This window comes from Drosophila bipectinata, chromosome 2R (assembly GCF_030179905.1).
Source record: "Drosophila bipectinata strain 14024-0381.07 chromosome 2R, DbipHiC1v2, whole genome shotgun sequence".
NCBI classification, from domain to species: Eukaryota; Metazoa; Arthropoda; class Insecta; order Diptera; family Drosophilidae; genus Drosophila; species Drosophila bipectinata.
In genome coordinates this window covers 17277323-17292354 of record NC_091737.1, presented here as the reverse complement: position 1 = coordinate 17292354, position 15032 = coordinate 17277323, and the positions used below count along the sequence as shown (strand labels likewise).

The window sequence follows — 15032 nt, the reverse complement described above, 5'->3', positions numbered from 1 at the left end:
AGTAACTATACTTCAATAAAAACTATTTTTATAATTATTCGAATAAAATATTCTGTTATTTATTGTATTTGAACATAAACCTTTAGATCCATTCGGGGTATTCCATGACTGTAATACACACTGTGAACGCAGTAAACTCCTTCTGGAAAAGGAAGGACATTAGACAGCATGTGATCCAAGTGGCTAATGGGCAGTTTTTTCACAAAAACATCGTGCTGAAATCAAAAACTATTCAACTCTTGTTCATTAACAATTACATTTACTTACATCGTAAGGACATTTGTGAAGCATATTTGAGTAGGGAGCAAACAGATCGTAAAAGAACTGAGTCACACTTGTTTTCTTCTGTCCTTTCAGAAACTTACAAGCGTCGACAGTGAAGTTAAATAGAAACGGCTTGTAGCCATTCAACCTCTTAAGGACTTCCACTCTTATCTTAAATAATTATAATTGAGGAATATTAGATCGAAATAATGAATTCTACAATAGATTTGTACACACTGTTACATCATCCACAGGAAATTGGTAAAACTTTGTTCTGAAACTCATATACTTGAATGATCGATTAGCTGATTTCAAAAAACATTCATCGAATCCCATAAAACTTTTATCCAGGGCTGTACACTCTACATTTTTAAATTCAAACTTGCAGTCCACCTAAAGATTACTTTCATTTTTTACTGAAACTATTTACGTCCAACCATTATTACTTACTTTGCTAACTAAAAACATTAAAATGGTCCACCGAATAATCAATATCGATTCGAACGCCACCATGGTTCAGGTACTATTAAATTCCTTAGTTTTTCCGTATTGACCAAAAAAAGCAATTACTTCCAGTTTGTAACAATAGTAATAAATATATTTTAATAGCGATCATCTGATATAGAATCATGAATTCGGAAAATTAAAATCGAATTAAAATGTACATTTTGAACTTAGTACTATTTTAAACAATTTGGACTATTACATATACGGGTCGTGTATAACTTGCGCAGGAAACTCCATCAGGATGAGAAGTTTTATTAAACTGTATATTAAAATATATTACAGAATTTAGCGTATATCAACGTAAACCTTCAAATCCATTCGGGCAATTCCTTGACTCAAGTAAATAGTATGTATGCAGTAGACGCCTTCTGGAACTGGAAGGACTTTTGTCAGCATGTTATCCAAGTGACTAATGGGCAGCTTGTTCACAAAAAAATCATGCTGTAAACAAAATAAATTAGATTTTTTTGAAATATAAAATGTAAATTTACCTACATCGTAAGGACAATTGTGAAGCACGTTTGAGTAGGAAGCAAAAATATCATAAAAGAACTTAGTTGGCATACTTTTTTTTTGTCCTTTTAGAAACTTACAACCGTCGACAGTGAAGTTAAACAAAAATGGTTTATAGCCATTCAACCTCTTTAGGACCTCCACTCTTACCTAAAATAATTGAGGGATATAAGATCGATATAACATTAACTACAATAGATTGTTACACACTGTTATATCATTCACAGGGAACTGGTAAATCCTTGTCCGGAAACTCATATACTTGTAAGTGCGATTAACTGATTTCAGGAAGCATTCATCGAAACCCATAAAATCTTTATCCAGCGACGTACACTCTATATTTTTGAATTCAAATTTACAGTGTATCTAAGGATGAGGTATTTAATTTTAAACGTTTTTTTTTGTTTCAGCAATATTACTTACTTTTTTAACCAAAAATATTAAAATGACTAAGAGAATAGCCTGTATCGATTTGAACGCCACCATGGTTGAGTTACTATTGAACTAAGTAAGTCATATCCCATATTTGATTTATAGAAGCAATTATTTTTAAATTTGTATTAATATCATAAATAGAATTTACACACACATAATAAACACAATTAAATAGTTACAAAGTCCAAAGCGTTCAAGAATAACCAAACAAAACCAAATCCATGGCACTACTTAGTTTTAAAAAATAACTTTCAAGAATAAGTTGTTTAGGCAATTAGCTTTAAATTAAAAATTTTATTAATAAAATATTTTAAAGAAAAACCAGATCTCAATCGATTAAAGCGTGCGAATATAAGCTTTAAAAAGATTTGGAAGACCCTCGAATAACGATCACTCGCCCCACACAATGCTCTCAATCCAGTCGGTAAAAAGATGGACCTTTGTGTAGACACTGGGTAGGCCCTGAGATCCACACACCAAGCCGTACGAAACCACACCAATCACCTGCTTGAGGCAAGGATACAGAGGATGCTGCACGAAAATGGGTCCCCCAGAATCGCCGTTGCACGTATCCGCCTCACTGTTCATCGATCCAGCGCAAAACTGGGTACGAGTTTCAATTTTAAAGCGCAGCCGGTCCTGACAGTCCTGATCGCTGAAGCGCTGCAAGTTGACTTTCAGCAGGTGGGAGGACTTGACCCCTTCCTTTGTAAATCCCCAGCCAGCGGCAGTGACCTGTGAATTCTCATTTCCACTGGCGAGTGGAAGACATACCGCCGCAACATGGTCGGTAAATTCAGCATTCCGATCTAGTTCGATCAAGGCTATATCATTTTTGAAGCCGCGCTCCTCGTCCTCATCGTCGTAACCAGGGTGTATTACATAGTTTACCACCCGAAAGTCCTGTATCCGTGCATCATCAGTGGTGCTATTATAGTCCAATTCTCCCAAACGGACTACGAACTTGAGCGAGTCGAAGTTGGGGTCCAATCGTTCAGCTTTTGATCTGCAATTTTTGGTGAAAAGTTGATATGTTATTATATAAATGCACCCATTCTCTTACTCGTCAGTCTCCAGGCAGTGAGCTGCTGTCAGTACGAATCTGGGGTGAATTAGAGAACCCCCACAGTCCCAGTTTGGAGGAGCCGAGCTATTGACTCTTTGTGTGCCAATCAGCGCCATAAAGGGGAACTCCCGGCCAGATGCCTTGGTCCCACCCACAATAAAGGGAGTGGATTGGCAGGCAGTCCGAGCTTCGTTGTATTCCTTACAGTCTGCGGAATTTTTTCATGAGTAGAGTCTTAAGAAAGAATTTAAAAACAATTCTTACGCTTCTCCGACGGCCTTGAACCCTCTACCGGTTGGATGTTTTGCTGGTTAAGCGGAATGGGACAACAAACAATATCGTTGAACTCGTCGCAGAACTTCAGTCTGGATCCCAACAAGTGCAGGCTTTGGAATATTTCCGGACACTCTGTCGGCGACAGCTCCTTGCACTCGCCCGTTCCATTGTCACAGTATTCGGCCACCACGCCAATGAAAAACAGCAGCAACAACCGTTGGGGCCATTGTATTCCAGGTAACACAAGCATATCCGCCCGCTTTGCTAGCAAAACTGAGAGCCAGTCTGGGGGCCAGCTGCTTCCTGACCAGATCAACAGCCACAACTTAGCACGGACCAGCTTTAAGTTCTCAGAAACGAATCTCAGCTGTGTTAATGACTCATAAATGCAAGCTTTTCATTGAAGAAGACACCCAGGGAGATAGACGCAAAGCTTACGTATGTATATAATAAAAGGTAAATAATTATTTTACGCATAACTTATCTGAGAGATGTTTACAAAATACTTGGAAATTTAGCATAAAAATCAGATAGACTTAGTAAAATGCAAAAACCGGTCGCTGTTCAATAATACTAAAAACTTGGACTTAGTCTAGGGGTTGCTTTGTCTGCTTGCACATGTCTGAGAATATGTAATAGTTATAACTAATTGTGTCGCATGTTCTGAAGGTGTTGCTGCTGCTGTTGTTGCATATGTTGCATGTACATTTGCTGGTGTTGCTGCTGATTCAGTTGCTGTTGGGGATTGCCGCCGCTACCCAGAGGAACACTAGTCGTTTGTGGTAAATTAACCTGGTGCTGCTGCATTGGCTGTTGATGCTGAGGTTGCTGCGGCGATTGTGTTTGATTTGTTACCGTAGTTGCATTACCCTCGGAACTGTAATGAAATAATGTTTCATTAAATTAAAATCATTCTCCATTAAATTCTCAAAAATTCCTACACTTTTTCCGAATGAATGTCCTCCAGATTCAGATGAGTTATAAACCGCAACCGCATTTGTAGCAGAGGGCGTAACCGCTTTATAATTGCTTCTGATTCGTTTTTGATAATGTTACCCACGTGTATATACTTGATATGATATCTAAAAATAGATAAAAATAGATAAAAATATATAAAAATAGCATTACTTGACTAATTATTACAGTCTTTTAGTTTTCTTACAGAAAATCGCAAATTTGGTCCATATACACGAGTGGCTTTGGTCCATGCTGCTTGTCAACTATCTCCAGAATCTCATAAAGCAGCACAGCTATGCCAGCCACAGCATTAGGCTTCTCCAGTTCAATGCGTTGCAAAAAGGGTCCAAATACATGGCATAGGTACAGCAACTGCTGCTCGGTGCGTACACAAGGCTTTAGCTTCTCCTTCAGATATCTCGTCATCGCCGCCAATTTAAAGGCGCCCATGTGATGGAATACGGAGTGAGCTACAGCCAACACTACAGCGTAGCTTTTCTCCAGCATCGCCTCCCGAACGGTTTTGAAGTTGAACAGCTCGAAGGCGTTAAATCTATACGTCCAATTAAGCATATTGGGAGTATTGAGCATGTCCTGCAACCGATCATAGATGCCACTCCAATACGGCTCTGGTAAGGCGGCCAGAACAATGCCCACCGCATTTATATACCCATGGATTTCTTTCTGGGGAATAACCGCATAGCCACTGACAATAACGTCAATAATGTTGTTGGCGACCAGGGCTGGTGCCACTGGCAGACCCAGCAGCTCCACACAGGTTACATATAGGGCATGAGTTGGGGCATTGGGGAATTCGTTGAACCTCCAGTCCGTTGAGTAAAACACATTCTTTCCACTGATGGCTGATAAAGGAAATTACACTTAACACGTGAGCCATACTGAACACTATTCAAATATACTCACTATCTGCCAAACGACGGATTAAACTCATATAGTAGCTTAACTCAGGGGTCCAGAGCAAATCCTGATTTTGCAAAAACACCTTATAAGGCTCACTCACACTCCAGTTTGGCGGGCGAATCTCACTGAAGGCGCTGGTAATGGCACTAACCAGTTTTTTCTTCAAGGATGGACGATCCCTGAGTATTCGCTCATAATAGTGCAGGGTGTTGTATAAATATGTAATAGGTCGATCTAATGGATAGATAAATTCTTAATAAATGTGTTTGAATACCCAGGGGGTACTGGCTGCTTACCATGAAATTTATAGAGTATGCTGAGATGATCTAATATGAAACCGAGGATTTGGTGGACATTCGGGATAGTTAGCTCAATGAAACGATGCACAACCACATCCAATACGGGCAGGAAGCGCAGACATACGTTGCTAAAGTATACAGGCAGCGGTATCTGGGAAGCTGACTCGTCCAAGGCGAACTTCTCCGGGTACTTTTGGTGGAAGGATAAATGCTTGTCTTGCCTGCAAAAAAGAGAAACCAATTGCATCATAAAAGTCACAAACATAGACTGGAAATCACTTACCAATTACTCTGCTTCCAATGATCGGGATTGTTGTCTTTACAGAACTCTTGAACGCGATTTCGAAGCTCACTGGCTTTCAGCAGCAAGAGCTGTATAATCAGGAAACATACCTGCGCCTCGTTACCTTCGTGGGTGCGCAAAGCCAGACACAGGACCACACGGTCAATGGTAACAACATTGAACTTCCAAATCATATTGTTAATGGTATCCACGCACTTGTGAATAAAGTCGCGACCATCCGAAGAACTAGCAACCTCGGCTACAAGGTAGTCGCAGAATTTACGCAAATGCGTAGATAAAGCTCTCGCACTAATGCCTTCTAGGATCCTGAAATAAAATTCCAAAGTTGGGGAAAACGACAAAAAATATATATTTCATTTGGTACACACTTGTAAGCCACTGGACTTATGTTCTCTGTTTCCCAAATGATCTTGAAGAGAAGGCAAAGGAACAACGGATTTGTAGTAGGCCTCAGAAAGTGCGCGATAATGTCATTCTCGTTTGTCATCGACGTCCAGGTGCGATACTCCTCCTCTACAGATTTCTTTAACTGCTGCTTGTTCTCTGCAGGTTGATTGTTTTGGGTGAAATATTCATTTAAGGCAGGCGGAAAACAGGCCAGAGACTGCATGGGCCAGGAGTGTGGCGTGTGTTGCATGATGTTAGACAGAAAGTCCTTGCACCAGCCCTGCATCTCATCGCCACCCCCGTGCACGTGCATAGAGCGAGCCAGAGTAAGGATCAGCACCCGATTTAGCTCCTCACTTTCGTTAGATGCTACCGTTCCTGGAGACTTGTCGTTAAAATAACGAGAGAACTGAGGCTGGAACTCTGCTGATCCAATGCTTGTTATTAACCGAAGGGCAGTAGATTCAAAGCTATAAGAGACTAATGTCAATAAAAAATAATCATTGATGGATAATGTGAACCTACCAAAGATTTAATTGCATTTTGTTTGTCTGCGGGACGGTGGAGAGAGGGTGAAGCAGGGAAAGTAATTGAACCCTGTAGTGGGTGGGCACATGGTGCAATCGGTAAGAAAACATCTCCATGAGTGTGTGCAACATAGCCCAGGCCTGGTTCTTAAAAACAATGGGCATCAATTGACCTAAAAAGGGGGCAAGTTTTTATATAAATACATAAATACATTAAAATCAATGTAGATAAAACTTACTTAGGAACCCTTTAATGCCCAAAGACTCGATTTCCGTATAGACTAGTAATCTAGCATAGGTTTCTAAGAGCGCCGCTGCTGGTACTTGACCTTTTGACTGCGCCTGTTTCAGCATCTGGGTTACAAAGCTGTGGATCAGCGACATCTTGCTGTGAACCGTAAGGCTGTCCAGTACTGTGACAGAAAATGTAACGGCTGGTATTTGAGCTCCATTCGGTGACTTGGATGTGCCATTAAGAGCATCCAATAGAAGACCCATCGGTCGACCGAAGTACTCTTGATTCGTTGAGTAGGCATTGCAGATGAGAATGATGCGAAAGTCGTTGCCCAAGCTCATATTCATCATCGTGTTGGGCGTTACTAGGTGCTGAAGAAAGCTGTGGAAATACTAGAATTTTATGGCTACCAAAATAACGATTTCTTTGCGGACTTACTCGTAGTGATTTTTCAGAGCAATGGGTAAAGGACGAGTTATGTTCATGTTCTCCACTCGTGCCTTCTTCATCAGATGAATCCACACGCAAATGGGTGCCATGTGGCGAACCATTGACGATTTATTAATATCCGGTAGCTTGAGAGGTTCCAGCTCGGGATATAGGAGATCAAACAGTCTGAAAACTGGCAGGAAGTTGGTGATCTGAAAGATAAACTATTGTTTAGGATTTCAGCAAATTGAACAAAATATTTGTAGACTTACAGGATTTTTCTGGATGCTTCCTGAGATAAATTGCAGCAAAATCCACATCAATTGATCACGTCCTTTGCGGAGTTCCAGTTTCGAAAGCTTTTGTAAAATAATCGATTCGTTTAAGACATTTAATGAGTCAGTGAAATAAATACCTTTTCGTGCAGGGCTAGGACAATGTGCATAAAGCTAACAAATTGAAAGAGCACAAAGTATATCAACTGTGAGGAGAGGTGCAGCCAGACCCACTCGTAGGGCGTGATCTGTTCATCGGAGGCATTGAAGCCACTGCCTGCAGTCGCGTCATTTGCCTCCGTCATTTCCATGGCCTGAACAATCAAATTCACCAGCTGCTCTTCCAGTGCGTTGTAGCGCTGCTTCTGATGCTTTTGTAGGTTCAGCATTTGCGACACCATCTCCCGCGAATAGGGCTGCTCAAGTACGTACCGAAGTAGTGGTTTCTGCTCTTCGAGAAGCTCTGGTTCATAGGGTAAAATTCCTTTAAAATTAAACTTCAGGGTGTTGTGATCTAGTCGCCAGGAATTCATCATATGATCGGCGTAGCCAAAGTGTTCTACGATGGGCAACATGTTGGCGTGCCCAATTATAGACACCATTTGTGCTGTGGTGCGAAACTCTTCAACAAAGTCCGTCATCAGGCGATTGAGTTTCCAGTGATAGGGAAAGGGACGCATAATTTCATTGGCAATGAAATAGGCGGGAAGCAGGCAGTTATTACGATCGAAGATGTAGCGAAGGATATCTTCCACAGCCAGCAGCTGGGGCATATAAGTAACATTTACGTTAAGCGGAAACCATTGTGCCTTGTCTCGGCACACCTTCATAATTTCCCGAACACCCTTGTAGTCCACTTGCATGATTACCCGCTTGATAAGCCGGAAACTTTCTATCCAGAATGTCTTGTGCTCGTAGTCTAGTTTCTCACACATCAGCACTTTGTCACAGAGCATCCGAGCAGTGATTACGTGTGCATCCACCAGCTTCACTAGAGCATCCATCAACACTTTCATATGGTAGCCTGAGGCACTGGAGGTTCGCAGGATGTACTGCTTCAGAACCTGTTCCCGGTTCTCCTGCGGCACATTGCCAAACGCCGTAACTGAAATAGGCTTCTGTTAATATCGACCAATTCTTCAAAGAGCATCTATTTACCCAGGTCATTTGTGAAATTGGTGGCCCTATTCTCCTCTCCATTTGGCTTGAAAACAATGACGCTCACAAACGCCTCGTCAATGGAGTCCACCTTCTGTGAAATTAAAGGAGCAGAGTGAACGAATGGATTGCCTCTTGTTTTAAACAATTTACTTACCAAAAACTCATTGACAGTGTCAATAACTTGCGTTTCCGTATCCATTTAAACGTTTTTTCGCATTTCCGACAGTATAAACAAATCGCGTCTTTGGAACCGGCGGAACACAATGTGACCAGGTGAGTTAATTTATATATGTGCTAACAAAGTGGAACATCTCAAAATAAACCCTTGTAATGGTACGTTGTAAGCCCTAAAATAAATTAAAAAATAAAAATAAAACCAGCTTTAGTTTATTATTAGGAAGTAAGAAAAAAAGAGCTTACAACCTTAATTTAATGCACACAAAAAGCGAAGTTACCTGCTTGGATTATTAAGAAATTTGGTCACTCTACTCGTGGAGTTGGGAAACCAGTTGATTTGTCCGTGGAGGATTCGCACAAAAGATGAAGAAAGTGCTGGTTACAGGTGGGAGTGGACTCGTGGGCAAGGCGTTGGAAGCCATCATCAAGGAGCAGGCTCCATCAGATGAGCAATGGTACTTTGCCGGCTCCAAGGACGCGGATTTGACGTGAGTAACATGATCCCGTAAAGCAAAAGTTAAAAACTAACGATTTTCTTAGTAATCTGGCAGCCACGCAGTCACTCTTCCAACGGGAACAGCCCACACACGTCATTCACCTAGCCGCCATGGTTGGAGGACTGTTCCATAACATGAACAACAACCTGGACTTCTTGGTGAGAGGAGAGGTTCAAAAACGAAGTGTCAAATTCTGTAATCTTATCTATTCCTTTTCAGCGCAACAACCTGCTGATCAACGACCACGTCCTTCAGACAGCTCATGAGCAGGGCTGCGTCAAGGTGGTGTCCTGTCTGTCCACCTGCATTTTCCCAGACAAAACTAGCTACCCGATTGATGAGACAATGGTGCACAACGGTCCGCCACACCCCTCTAACTACGGCTACTCCTACGCCAAGAGGCTGATAGATGTGCAGAACCACGCCTATCATGACAAATACGGGCGGCTGTATACCTCTGTGATTCCATGCAACATTTTCGGGCCTCACGATAACTATAAGCCCGAGGTTAGTCACGTAATACCTGGAATGATCAACCGTATGCATAAGTTGATTAACGAGGAACCGGAGGTTCCGGAAACCGAAAAGGTCTTCACCGTATTCGGAAGTGGCAAACCACTGCGTCAATTCATTTACTCTCTGGATCTGGCAGAGCTAATGATCTGGGTGCTAAGGAACTATGAAAGTGTAGAACCGATTATCTTGAGTGTGGATGAGGCTCAGGAAGTGACCATTTATGAAGTGGCAGAGACCATAGCTAAGGCGTTTAACTTTAAGGTAAGCTTCGCATCTTATATTATTAAAATGTACTAAACCGTACTTTTTAGGGAAAACTGGTCTGTGATACAAGCAAGGCAGATGGTCAGTTTAAGAAAACTGCCTCCAATGCCAAGCTGCGCTCTCTCCTGCCGAACTACTCGTTTACGGACTTTGAAAATGCCATTAAAACATCGGTGGATTGGTACAAAGACAACTACGACCAGGCTAGAAAGTAATTTCAAACATATGTCGCAAAAATGTAAATAATATTACTGTCCAATGAATTTGATGCATTTTTTACATAATTTTTAAGTTCAACAATAAAACAATGCCTAATGTGTGACCTCAGTCTGTCCAGGAGTCGCCGTATTTGTTCTTCTTGGCATTAGTAGGCGGATCGATGGGCGTAGGCTCCACTGGCCTCTGCTGAACGGGAGCCTGCGGCTCGTATGGCTTCGAGTAGGGACTCTGCATACGCTTGGCATACTCATCGCGGTTCTTCCGACGCAGGTCCTCATATGACTGACCCGGCTTTGCCGCCTCCAAAGGCAATTCGGTATCCAGCATCGCAGAAGCTAAAGAAAATCATGTTACTTCGGGACAGAACATTGACAAGAAATTACTCACAGTCCAGTGTGGGCCGGTAAATGTCATCGAGACCGGATAATGTGGGCCTAGATTCTGTGTCCAAGTTAAGAGCACTGCTCCTGCCTGGCTGGTACGCCTCATCGCTATACACATCCGCAGAGCTGGGTGTGAAGGGGGCCAGTGTAAACGCCCGGCCCAGATTCTCGTCAGGGGTAATGGTACTTATGACTCCACCACCTTGACGTCGCTGCCGAAGAAGCTCCCCCAGGTGGGAATTGGGCAACCGCATTATTTTTTCGGCACACTTTTGCTGATAGCTAAACTTTCCTACGAAGTAGCCTAGAATGACGCCCATGACGACCTTGGGAACGGCGCCGTATTTCCCGTGACCCTGTAGATAGCCATTCTTTACACCAAAGTAGGCCAATAGGCCGAGGCCAGTGCCGAAGGGAAGACTCCTTTGAAAGAATGACTCTGTATTGCACTCACGTAACGCCCTCACTTCCTCGGCTGAGAACTGATAGTCTGCCTAAAAAGTATTATATGTTATTATTGTGTGAATCGGGAGTAGATTCAGGACTCACCAATGGATGAGGAGTATTCTGCTGTGGCGGATTAGACCCATCGTTGAGAGGTAAGTCCATGATGATACAATTTAATAAATAATTTGTGAAATCAAGAAAACCAAATACCGGTAAAGATGATTTGGTAACCCTGGTCTCCGGCGAAACAGCCCTGTGTTGTGCCCCCTGTTAGAGAAGGACCTTGTCGTCGATAGTCTTATCAGTATCCTAGTGTGAATAAATGATGTATTATTTTTATAACATAAGAGGATAATACTTTAGTAATTAAAGGAGTATATATATTTTTTAAATGCTTGTTTTGATGGTATTTTTCTTAAATATATTAACGGTGTCCACGATCACACGGTTCTGACACACAAAGCAGGCTGAAAACAAACAAAACAAAAACAGGTGCAAGAATTGTCGGAAAAAAGCCGTGCCGTCACCTTATTCCTTATCACAAAAACACACACCGACAACCAAAACTGTTCAAAATTGGCTGTAAAAACCAAGGAGCGCGTGCGGCGTGAAACGTGAAAAAACGCACCACCAGCACCAGGGATGCAACACGCACGACGCGACGAGAACGATATTATGACATTTTCGCTGTCAAGTAAAGTTACAGCTGTGTCGTCTGCTGGGCCCGATCCCGAGCCTGTTGTTGTAATCAATTAAAGTTTTGTATTTTTGGAAATGTTCTCCACCACCACACACTCTGTGGTAAGTCCAAGGATCGTTGGCCCTTTGCCTCGGCTATTAATTATCCTCTCCCACTCACTCTCTGCCGTTTGTTGGGAAATTGGAATCGGATGACAGCCCTACCTGTACCTAGGCAACTTTAGCAGAAAGCCGCACTACTACACGGTAAAACGTACCAAGCTTCAAGGGAGCGCGGGTTCGTCGCGATTCTCCAAGTCCGCCGGAAGCCGAAGTCATGACCTAGTCCTCGACCTACGGAACCTGCTCAGCAGGTCAGGATCCAGCTTGCAAGGCATGGTGGAGAAGGCAGCGCGGGCGCGGCTGAACGGCATTCTCGATCGGGATCTGGTGAATGAGGCGCTGGCAAAGGTCACCAGCATTCTTCCCGCCATGCGCGATGTCCGAGTAACGCTTGAGGAGCCCGCCACACAACATGGCTGTGCCCAGCTACAAAATTATCAGTTCGAAGTTTCACTGACTAGAACAGCAGGTGCCCATCCTACTGGCGCACATGTGTAGGTTATTTTATAAATGTTTCACAATACGTGTCTCACGAGTCTTTTTTATAATACAGGAAGGTGATTCCAACAATGTCGCCAGGTCTTCTTCGTCCACTCTTCACCGCTCAACAGTTGTGAGTATCCGGAACTAATCTTTAACCTTCCTCGCTAAATGTCAACCTTTTCTAGAAAACAGTTGCGTGGCTTTAAAACGGATCGTTCTATTGAGGCGGAACAGAAGCGCAATCCCACAATGACTTCACGCTTAAAAAACGCTCTGTCTAATTCGCCACAACGCCCTGATGGAGAGTCAAATTTCCAGGCGGAGAAGCTAAGAAAGCTGCTTGCCAAGAACGACGATAATCCAAATAGCCAAAATGCGGTGCGTTTAAACCCAAAATCAACTTGGAACCTATGTTTTATTGTATTTTTTAATTAGGAAAACCTTAAGATTGCTTTTGCTGAGGGTTATTTGGCAGCCGCCAACGCTGAGGACTCACCCAAATCCGGGAAAACAATGAAATATCTTAAGGTAAGAAATGTTGTGTATAAACTTGAAGACGTACTTCCAAATCTCTTTAGATTCGGTAGTCCTGGCTTCCCAATACTCTGAATAATACACAGTAACTATCACACAGATTTTCCAGACACTCGTAGTGATCGTGGTATTCCTGGGAATATTTCTAAGCTTCTTTACCACCTCAAATGGATCCGTCTTCCGGTGAGCCCTGAAATTTGTTTTGTTTCTTGTCAGTATTAACGTAATCCTTATTTTTAGTAGCATTCAACTGGGCAATCAGGTGGAGGTGGACCCGGAGGAGATTAATGTCACTTTCGAGGACGTTAAGGGTTGCGACGAAGCAAAGCAGGAGCTTAAGGAGGTGGTGGAATTCCTCAAGAACCCGGAAAAGTTCTCCAATCTGGGCGGTAAGCTCCCAAAGGGTGTCCTTCTAGTGGGTCCTCCGGGCACTGGAAAAACATTGCTAGCCCGTGCCGTAGCCGGTGAGGCCAAAGTTCCTTTCTTTCATGCTGCCGGACCTGAATTCGACGAGGTGCTTGTTGGTCAGGGCGCCAGACGGGTTCGCGATTTATTTAGTAAGTGGATGTTTAATTTGTAAGATTTCTTCAGTTAATCGAAGTTTATTATAGAGGCGGCAAAGGCCCGTGCTCCGTGTGTGATCTTTATTGACGAGATCGACTCTGTGGGCGCCAAACGAACCAATTCAGTGTTGCATCCGTACGCAAACCAGACCATTAACCAGCTGCTTTCAGAAATGGATGGTTTTCATCAAAACGCTGGTGTCATTGTCCTAGGAGCTACCAACCGTAGGGATGATCTGGATCAGGCTCTTCTCAGACCGGGTCGTTTCGATGTGGAGGTAATGGTCTCCACACCCGACTTTACCGGTCGGAAAGAGATTTTGTCTCTGTATCTGACCAAGATACTGCATGATGAGATTGATCTAGACATGCTGGCGCGTGGAACTTCCGGCTTCACTGGAGCTGATTTGGAGAACATGATTAACCAAGCCGCATTAAGGTAATTTCTCTGAAAATATATCGAATTCTAACTATAAACCTACATTATAGAGCCGCCATCGACGGAGCTGATACGGTGAGCATGAAGCATCTAGAGACGGCGAGGGACAAGGTACTTATGGGCCCTGAACGGAAGCAACGTCTTCCGGACGAGGAGGCTAACACCATTACCGCTTATCATGAAGGTGGCCACGCAATTGTGGCTTTTTACACAAAAGAATCGCATCCACTTCATAAAGTAACTATTATGCCGCGAGGACCGTCATTGGGTCACACAGCTTACATCCCCGAAAAGGAACGCTACCACGTCACAAAGGCGCAGCTGCTAGCGATGATGGACACAATGATGGGCGGACGTGCTGCCGAGGAACTTGTTTTTGGAGCCGACAAGATCACGTCGGGCGCAAGCAGCGATCTAAAGCAAGCCACCACAATCGCTACGCATATGGTCCGGGACTGGGGTATGTCGGATAAAGTTGGATTGCGCACTATCGAGGTTCCCAAGGGTTTGGGCGCCGGGGAGACCCTCGGCCCCAACACTGTGGAAGCTGTTGATGCCGAAATCAAGCGTATCCTCAGCGATAGCTACGAGAGGGCGAAGGCCATCCTGCGTAAGCATACCAAAGAGCACAAGGCGCTGGCGGAAGCGCTGCTCAAATACGAGACACTGGATGCCGACGACATCAAGGCGATTTTGCACGACAACCAGACGTAGTTACATTAAATTCAATGGTGTGGTTTGCAGATTGGAGACGCCCTTTTCTGGGCCACTCAGCTGAACTGCTAAATAATTTTTAGTTACAATATAAAAAAAAAACGAGTAAAGAGCCAAGCAAGAGCGGGACGCAGACGGACAGTTAAGAAATAAAATGTTACACATATTTAGTTATGTTTTCCATTACCACGTATTATTAAATTTTAGTTTGGAGTAATAAAAAATTGACGAATAAGTTGAATTTGGCGGCAACAGAACAAGGCAGCACTGTGTGACCAGGCATGGGGGTTAACTAAATTTCTATTCCTAATTTAAGTTTATTCCTTTTAAGAAATAAGATGTTTGAGAATTAAATTTTATAAGTTTTTTAATTAATAATATGAAATACAATTTAGATACAACTCAAATTCGTTTGGATTTTGACATTGCCAGGATGCGG

The 15032-nt window shown here is 43.0% G+C and overlaps 5 protein-coding genes across 8 annotated transcripts; 2 read left to right on the top strand and 3 right to left on the bottom strand.

The window, feature by feature from the left end:
• Positions 1-2019: 2019 nt before the first annotated feature.
• LOC108121416 (serine protease snake) lies at positions 2020-3352 on the bottom strand. The gene is made up of 3 exons (XM_017235487.3): positions 3050-3352; positions 2783-2993; positions 2020-2725 (listed from the first exon to the last, which is right to left on the bottom strand). Exons 1-3 carry the CDS (start codon positions 3309-3311, stop codon positions 2110-2112), a joined length of 1089 nt encoding a protein of 362 aa, XP_017090976.2. The 5' UTR covers positions 3312-3352; the 3' UTR covers positions 2020-2109.
• Positions 3353-3495: 143 nt separating this feature from the next.
• On the bottom strand, positions 3496-8924 carry MED23 (mediator complex subunit 23). Its single transcript, XM_017235486.3, has 14 exons — positions 8711-8924; positions 8554-8647; positions 7536-8500; positions 7393-7479; positions 7130-7332; positions 6696-7072; positions 6455-6629; positions 5911-6399; positions 5522-5848; positions 5236-5459; positions 4943-5173; positions 4224-4881; positions 4003-4143; positions 3496-3938 (listed from the first exon to the last, which is right to left on the bottom strand). The coding sequence occupies exons 1-14, from the start codon at positions 8753-8755 to the stop codon at positions 3707-3709; spliced, it is 4248 nt and encodes a 1415-aa protein (XP_017090975.2). The 5' UTR covers positions 8756-8924; the 3' UTR covers positions 3496-3706.
• A 97-nt stretch (positions 8925-9021) lies between these two features.
• Gmer (GDP-L-fucose synthase-like protein) lies at positions 9022-10349 on the top strand. The gene is made up of 4 exons (XM_017235463.3): positions 9022-9221; positions 9274-9388; positions 9450-10007; positions 10058-10349. The coding sequence occupies exons 1-4, from the start codon at positions 9097-9099 to the stop codon at positions 10223-10225; spliced, it is 966 nt and encodes a 321-aa protein (XP_017090952.2). The 5' UTR covers positions 9022-9096; the 3' UTR covers positions 10226-10349.
• asrij (OCIA domain-containing protein asrij) lies at positions 10235-11337 on the bottom strand. The gene is made up of 3 exons (XM_017235465.3): positions 11162-11337; positions 10617-11106; positions 10235-10564 (listed from the first exon to the last, which is right to left on the bottom strand). The coding sequence occupies exons 1-3, from the start codon at positions 11219-11221 to the stop codon at positions 10335-10337; spliced, it is 780 nt and encodes a 259-aa protein (XP_017090954.2). The 5' UTR covers positions 11222-11337; the 3' UTR covers positions 10235-10334.
• A 195-nt stretch (positions 11338-11532) lies between these two features.
• Positions 11533-14759, top strand: YME1L (ATP-dependent zinc metalloprotease YME1L). Of its 4 annotated transcripts, none has more exons than XM_017235462.3 (9): positions 11533-11860; positions 11957-12354; positions 12414-12473; positions 12529-12721; positions 12779-12871; positions 12987-13060; positions 13121-13434; positions 13489-13879; positions 13930-14759. In XM_017235462.3, exons 1-9 carry the CDS (start codon positions 11834-11836, stop codon positions 14591-14593), a joined length of 2214 nt encoding a protein of 737 aa, XP_017090951.1. In that variant the 5' UTR covers positions 11533-11833; the 3' UTR covers positions 14594-14759. The 4 variants fall into 4 exon arrangements, with proteins under 4 accessions (XP_017090951.1, XP_070134848.1, XP_017090949.1 ...); XM_070278747.1 differs by having other exon boundaries at positions 13118-13434; XM_017235460.3 differs by having other exon boundaries at positions 12978-13060.
• Positions 14760-15032: the final 273 nt, after the last annotated feature.

What these genes read in the sequence shown, in the direction of transcription:
- LOC108121416 (XM_017235487.3), bottom strand. Translation starts at nt 3,311, where the DNA reads ATGCTTGTGTTACCTGGAATACAATGGCCCCAACGGTTGTTGCTGCTG. An exon ending in TTCAAGGCCGTCGGAGAAGC is followed by an intron (nt 2,994 to 3,049) that starts GTAAGAATTGTT and finishes AAAATTCCGCAG; the next exon opens with ACTGTAAGGAATACAACGAA. An exon ending in CACTGCCTGGAGACTGACGA is followed by an intron (nt 2,726 to 2,782) that starts GTAAGAGAATGG and finishes CAAAAATTGCAG; the next exon opens with ATCAAAAGCTGAACGATTGG.
- MED23 (XM_017235486.3), bottom strand. Translation starts at nt 8,755, where the DNA reads ATGGATACGGAAACGCAAGTTATTGACACTGTCAATGAGTTTTTG. An exon ending in GAAGCATCCAGAAAAATCCT is followed by an intron (nt 7,333 to 7,392) that starts GTAAGTCTACAA and finishes TTTATCTTTCAG; the next exon opens with ATCACCAACTTCCTGCCAGT. An exon ending in ATAAGTCCAGTGGCTTACAA is followed by an intron (nt 5,849 to 5,910) that starts GTGTGTACCAAA and finishes ATTTTATTTCAG; the next exon opens with GATCCTAGAAGGCATTAGTG.
- Gmer (XM_017235463.3), top strand. Translation starts at nt 9,097, where the DNA reads ATGAAGAAAGTGCTGGTTACAGGTGGGAGTGGACTCGTGGGCAAGGCG. An exon ending in ACAACAACCTGGACTTCTTG is followed by an intron (nt 9,389 to 9,449) that starts GTGAGAGGAGAG and finishes ATTCCTTTTCAG; the next exon opens with CGCAACAACCTGCTGATCAA. An exon ending in CTAAGGCGTTTAACTTTAAG is followed by an intron (nt 10,008 to 10,057) that starts GTAAGCTTCGCA and finishes CGTACTTTTTAG; the next exon opens with GGAAAACTGGTCTGTGATAC.
- asrij (XM_017235465.3), bottom strand. Translation starts at nt 11,221, where the DNA reads ATGGACTTACCTCTCAACGATGGGTCTAATCCGCCACAGCAGAATACT. An exon ending in AGAATACTCCTCATCCATTG is followed by an intron (nt 11,107 to 11,161) that starts GTGAGTCCTGAA and finishes AATACTTTTTAG; the next exon opens with GCAGACTATCAGTTCTCAGC. An exon ending in TTACCGGCCCACACTGGACT is followed by an intron (nt 10,565 to 10,616) that starts GTGAGTAATTTC and finishes GATTTTCTTTAG; the next exon opens with CTTCTGCGATGCTGGATACC.
- YME1L (XM_017235459.3), top strand. Translation starts at nt 11,834, where the DNA reads ATGTTCTCCACCACCACACACTCTGTG. An exon ending in AAACAATGAAATATCTTAAG is followed by an intron (nt 12,872 to 12,977) that starts GTAAGAAATGTT and finishes ACTATCACACAG; the next exon opens with ATTTTCCAGACACTCGTAGT. An exon ending in ATTAACCAAGCCGCATTAAG is followed by an intron (nt 13,880 to 13,929) that starts GTAATTTCTCTG and finishes CCTACATTATAG; the next exon opens with AGCCGCCATCGACGGAGCTG.